The sequence below is a fragment of the Olea europaea genome, unplaced genomic scaffold, assembly GCF_002742605.1.
Source record: "Olea europaea var. sylvestris unplaced genomic scaffold, O_europaea_v1 scaffold3707, whole genome shotgun sequence".
Taxonomy (NCBI): Eukaryota; Viridiplantae; Streptophyta; class Magnoliopsida; order Lamiales; family Oleaceae; genus Olea; species Olea europaea.
In genome coordinates, this window is record NW_019256382.1 from 25,144 (window position 1) to 31,722 (window position 6,579).

The following is a 6,579-nucleotide window of genomic DNA, read 5'->3' on the forward strand; positions in this document are numbered from 1 at the left end:
TTAATGTATTGATGAAGTAACAAATGTGCTAAAGGTTGCATTAATATATTAATTGGGGCATTCGATCACTCTAAAAAAAATATTTTGTACGAAAATGTATTATTGTAATCATATCATTACATTTTAGTTTATTCAACATTTTCACATTTATATATAATTTCATAAAAACTTTTATATGCATATACGCAATTGTAAATTTCCCTTTAACAATATCAATTACCTCTATTATTTTAAAAAATGGCATTAGTAATTAAAAAAAACGTGCGTACTAACTACTATTGTATGTAAAAACAATGAAAATAGAGTAAACAAGCTTAAAAGTTAAAACATTTACGTATGAGTAGAAAAATATTTTCCCCCTCAAAGAATTGGTATTTAAACATTTCTTCATTCATGTTATTCGTACTGCATGTTGAATAAATGAGACATTGGAATTTATTACGAGTCTCTTTGATGTATATTTGTCGAGAACATATTTTGTCAAATGTAATTTTTTTAGAATTTATGTTTAAAAATTACCAAAAATTTGTGAATCAACTCATAAATTATTTTATTGAGAGAATTGTAGTAAAAACGAGTTCAAAAATCTTAGTTTTGAAGAATCTGTAACAAAATAGGAGCTAGATATAAGGAATAATAATGATGATGATGATGATGATGATGATGATGATGATGAAGATGATGACAACGACGACGACGACGATGATAATAATAATAATAATAATATAAAAAAATAAACCCCTTTAATTCATGATCCGTTGAAAATAATAAAGGTTAAAGAGAATGAAATAGTTAGTCTTCCATTTTGTGCTTCATTTACTTGGAGCTCCTATTTGCATGCTTAGTGAATTGCTTGAATGAGTAAATGAAACATTGCAATTAATTAAATATAAGCAAAGTAGTAAAATTCATATTACCACTAATATAACGTAAATAAACATGCATTATTGCATTAATTATCCCACTGATTCACTAATTAATAACTAAAACATAAATTAAAGCAGTAACTCACATATTAATTCAAGCATTAAACTTCAATGCAAATAACTGATATTCAACATGTTGAGTTTAATGACTCTAATTAGGTTAGAATTCTTGTATTGGCGTGTTTGACTTTGCTTGGAAAAAGAATCAAAATGGAACCATGAAAGAGAGGGAAACAGAATCCGCATGGTTTGTTTTTTGGCGTCGCATGGATTTTTTCTCCTTTTACGCGTTTTCTCCTAATTGGACTAGATTTTCTTACCTTTTATGACTCCACTAGGTTTGTGGTCATGGCTTATAAATTAGAGGCGCCTCTTTTCAATTTTAATTATAACAGTTAGCTAAATAGGCTTGTATTCTCCTTATTACTCAATAAAAACATTGTTTCCTCTGTGTTAATTTTTTTTGTGCCTCTTTTACAAATTTAATTTTGTTTTTCGGTGTGTGATCTAGTATATTTCAATATTGTTATTAAATCTCGTTCCTTAAAATCCAGTTTGGCATCAATGTGTGTTATTGGAGTTTTCACGCCCAACAGGTGGTATCAAAACTTGGTTCTTTTCGTAGATTGGTTGAGATTTTTTCGGGATGGCTGGGTTGAAGTATGATATTCCGCAATTAGATCGTAATACAAGATTTTCTTTGTGACACAGTTGGATTTGGACGATGCGTTGCTGGGTTTTGAGAAGATGCCAGCTGATTGGACAACAGAGGAGAAACAATGGAAGGATCGGAAGGCTGTGTCGTTGATTCATCTTCATTTATCCAACAATATTCTGTAGGATGTCTTAAAGTAGAAAATGATTGCTGCTTTGTGGTTGGGACTAGAGCAGTTATGTATGAATAAAAGTTTTACTAGTAAACTGGCTTTTAAGCTGAAGTTGTATTCCCATCGCATAGTGGAAGGAGGGTCGTTGGAAGACCACATTGTCATGTTCAAGGAAATAGTTGCAGATCTACAAACATTGGAGGTTAAGTACGATGAAGAGGATCTTGCCTTGATCCTGTTGTGTTCACTGCTGGATCTTATGCATCGTTTCGGGATACTATCTTGTATAGTTGAGATACTTTGACTATAGAAGATGTCTATGATACTTTGCACTCAAAGGAGAAAATGAAGCATTTGTTTGGAGCTACATCAAGGGATGGAGAAGCTCTTGTATCTCAAGATGGTCGACAAAGGGACAGATCGAGAGTTAGATTTAGCAATGTGACCTGTTACTACTGCAAAAGGAAGGGACATATTAGGAAGGATTGCGATATATTGCAGGCTAAAGGTGGTTTAGCTGTAAATCATGGGGGTGCAACCTTTGAATTCCGACAAAACCAATGTAGTTGAGAATTGTTCAGGTAGCGAAGAGGTGATGTTAACCGTAGTATCTGATGTAGAGTCTAGGCCTAATGAGGAGTGGATTCTTGATTCAGCATGTTCACACCATATGTGTTCCGATATGAATTTATTTCAGACATATGAGGCAGTTCAGCAACGTGAAGTTGTAATGGGAAACAACCATCTTGCCGTATTGCTAGGGTTGGTCGAGTCAGATTGAGGCTGCGGGATGGAACATTTAGAACAATTGATCAGGTTCGACATGTTCCTGACCTAAAAAGGAATCTCATTTTGCAAAACACCCTAGATTCAAAAGGGTATAAATTCTCTGGAGGAGGTGAAGTTTTGAAGGTCCGAAAGGGAGTCCGAGTTGTACTGGAGGGACGGAAAAGATCCCAGTTGTACATTTTGCAAGGGAGTGTAGAACCAATTAAGAGGAGGCATTTGGACAAGTTTAGTACCGTGGTGAAAGTTCAGTTTGGTATAGTGCCTCTTGTGTTGGGCTATGAGTCGATTCATAACACTGCTAGGGAAAGCGTTGGTGATTTCACTTTCCCACCAATTTCAGTGGATACACCGTGCTCAGTTGCTAGGATAGGACTCATCAAGCGTAGGTACCAGGATGTCAGCAATGTCTAGGATGCTTCTAGGGATGTTGAAGGCGACAGTTCCAGCAAGGGGCCTTCTGATCAAGCATCTAGTTTGGTTCTTGCTACATGTTGTGCTTCGGCCCTGTGTGATCAATATTAATTCCTTGGTGGAATTGGGAACCTGGGGAATTGCCTTCGGGTGTCGGTTGTGGACACCGGGCAGAGGACGAGTGTTTGGTTTATATGGAGTGGTTACTGTGTAGAGGAGATTCAGCCAATTCATTTCAATGCAGACGGATTTGAAATTTAGGAATTTTGTACGTTGTACCGGAATTGGAGTCAAGGTGGAGATTGTTAAGTTTAATGACTCTAATTAGGTTAGAATTCTTTTATTAGCATGTTTGGCTTTGCTTGGAAAAAGAAGCAAAGTGGAACCATGAAAGATAAGGAAAAAGAATCCACATTGTTCATTTTTTGGTGTCGCGCGGATTTTTTCTCGTTTTACACATTTTCTCCTAATTGGACTAGATTTTCTTACCTTTTATGACTCCACTAGGTTTTTGGTTATGGCCTATAAATTAGAGGCACCTCTTTTCAATTTTAATTGTAACAATTAGCTAAATAGGCTTGTATTCTCCATATTGTTCAATAAAAACATCGTTTCCTCTGCGCTAATTTTCTTTGTTCCTCTTTTATAAATTTAATCTTGTTTTTTGGTGTGTGATCTAGTATACTTCAATATTGTCATTAAATCTTGTTCCTTAAAATCCAGTTTGGAATCAATGTATGTTATTGGAGTTTTCGCGCCCAACACAATCATTATATAATCCCTTTTTGGTGTCCTTGATTCTCATCAATCAAGACTCGAAACCTATTCAAGCATTCTTCTTGGTGTTCTTATTTGCACTGCTACTACAAGAAAGCTAGTTGGCATAGAGGATTCTCTCAATGATAAAAAATTATACTTCAATCATTGGTAATTAGGAGGTGGAGGGCTTGGTGGAGGTGGAGGGTTTGATGGTGGGGGAATAGAGGTTGGGTCTAGTTTTGAAGAAGGATTTGGTGGGAGGTTTGGAGGTGGTTATGTCGGAGGAGGAGGAGGTTTTGGTGATGGTAGGGGTAGATTGGATGGTGGATTTGGTGAAGGAGTTGGTGGTGGAATAGGAGGTGGTGCTGAAAGAGGAGGGAGAGGAGGTTTCGGTGGTGGTGGAAAAGGATTGGGTGGAGGATCTGGTGAAGGAGCTGGAGGTAGACTTGGTAAAGGAGTTGGAGACACAATAGGAGACATTGAGTAAAGAAGTTTTAATCCCATGCATTTCCATTTCATATCTAGTGATAATTTTAATTGCTCAACTAAAAAAAATATTCTAGAGCTATTAAACTACTAGAATACAAATGTTTGATTTGCAATAAATTACTCAAACATATTTGTAAGCTTCGTCTGGTTTATTAATTATGAGCCTCTTTCCTTTTCTCATGCTTTACTTATTCCATGCAAATCTTTATATGTTAAAAGTTTAATTTTGTTTTATTCTAATAATTTTGTCACCAATTCTAAAACAAGTTATAGTGCACACAAAATAAATTTTAATTTTAATATTTTTAAAATGATGATAAAATGTCATCTGGTCGAAGAATTGATAAAAGTTGTGGATCCCACAAAACGTATATTTAAACAAAATTTGAAGAAAATTGAGTTTTAGGAAATGGGGGCCAATTAGGGGCTTGAGCAATTTAGTTATCATATTTTCTAAGTGAATAAACTCATACAATAGATGCCTTATTACCAAATTACTAAGTTATATCCAACTTGACTCCCATGCTCAATTTGGAGTCAAATTGCGTCACATAAGACTTTTGGTATGTAACAATTTCATATTTTTATTTTCCTTATGGCACTAATCATATAGCACTAAGTAGAACGAAAAACATCTTTAATAGGTAAAATAATCAAGTAACTATCAAAATGACTTATAAGCAAAAAAAATAAAAAAATAAAAATCATTTTATGCTTTATGTTAGTTGGAGTTCTTTGCATGCTTTTGAGTTACTTGAATGAATAGTGAGGCTTAGTAATTAAATACAAGAAAAGTAGTAAAATTCATAATATATAGGGTAAATTAAAAGAACAAAGGAAGTGGAGACAAGGACGAACCCACATGGGGTCATGTGGGGTCAGTTGACCACACAGAATTTTCAGATTTTTTTTTATTAAGTTATCCAACAGAGGCGGATAAGGTTTCCTTTTTTATTTTTATTTTTTTCAGTTGAGCCCATGTAAATTGAATAATCAGCCCTTGAAATTATATTTATTATGTCGGAGACTCATTAAAGACATAGAGGGGAAATTAACTTAAATTTCTTTCCAAGTGATATTAATTTTTTAATCTCTTTTTATATTTATGGTTGTTAGGATATTTAAAGTTACAAAAACGTTAATCAAAATGTAATGACACATTTCATGATATTCATAATTTTTATCCTTTTCAACCACATATTTCATCATTTTTTATAAAAATTTGTTAGAATTTTTATCAAAAAGCTTTGTCAAGCAACTCCTTAATGTAATTCTTAATTCATAGCATAGAAATACTCCAAATTCGTAAATAAGATTCGTTTAGTAATTTTTCATGATAGGAAATAAGTTGAGATATAATGTGACAACAACCATAGGCATAATGCCATAACAGCCGTACGTGGCATTTATATATTTAATCTCTCTTCGTTTTAGATAAAAATTAGATTTTTTGCTAGATTTTTGTAGAGGTTGATGGAGTGTTTGATTCAAAAATGGTCGATCCTAAAAAATGTAGGATTAAAATTTATTGTTAACTTTAACTTAAATTTTAATATATATTTTTGGTCGAATCAAACAAGATCTCAATATTCTATCTATTACATATCAATATAAAGTTTCCATTTCAAAATGATTCAAGGCTTCCATTTTAACCCTACAATCGAATACTATAAAATCAAAACAATAAACGACAGATTATCATATGCCCTTTTAAGAAGATGACAAACAAATTTAGAAACTGTCGAAATTTACATAGAAATCAACCGAGCTATATACAGGTATTCAATATTCGAAATTGAAGATGTCATCAATATTTTGCTCGTGTGTACTTTTATTCACACATTCAATTGAACTCTGAAGCAGTACCCAAGTATCCATCACTTATTTATAAATATTTATGAACAAAATAGTTTATAAACTTACTTTCCAGCATGATGCACCAGCACTTTTATCATAATAATTAATTTCCTAGTTAAAACAGGATCTTTTACCTACTTTTGAAATCAAATCAAATAAACCTAAATTATTGTACTGTAGAAATGAATTACAATGCCGAAAAAGATATGAGAACATGTGTATATACCCCTAACGCAAGTAAACATAAAATGCTGCACTAATTAATAACTAAAAACATAAATCGAATCAATACAAATGTAATAACTTGCAGGTTAAAGAGACCCCCACTAACTCATTCATTAATTCAAGCACAAAACATTTAACTGATAATCAGAGTAATCAAGTTTTGGTGAAGTGTTTCATTTTCAAAGAAAGAGTTAGCTGCATTAACGATTCAAACGTGGTTTAGGGTTCGAATCAGTAGTATTATATAAACCCTTTTAGGTGTCCTTCATTCTTAGTTTCTCACAAATCAAGATTCA

General features: G+C 33.2%; 1 protein-coding gene across 1 annotated transcript; it reads left to right on the top strand.

Moving 5' to 3' along the window:
* The first annotated feature begins 2,954 nt into the window (after window positions 1–2,954).
* Window positions 2,955–4,199, top strand: LOC111386729 (glycine-rich protein 5-like). The gene is made up of 2 exons (XM_023011190.1): window positions 2,955–3,141; window positions 3,889–4,199. The coding sequence occupies exons 1-2, from the start codon at window positions 2,955–2,957 to the stop codon at window positions 4,197–4,199; spliced, it is 498 nt and encodes a 165-aa protein (XP_022866958.1).
* The last annotated feature ends 2,380 nt before the right edge of the window (window positions 4,200–6,579 follow it).

Bases quoted from the DNA above. Each gene is read 5' to 3' on its own strand.
- LOC111386729 (XM_023011190.1), top strand. From the start codon at position 2,955: ATGCTTCTAGGGATGTTGAAGGCGACAGTTCCAGCAAGGGGCCTTCTG. The intron at 3,142-3,888 runs GTTTATATGGAG...ATTGGTAATTAG, and splicing joins GGGCAGAGGACGAGTGTTTG to GAGGTGGAGGGCTTGGTGGA.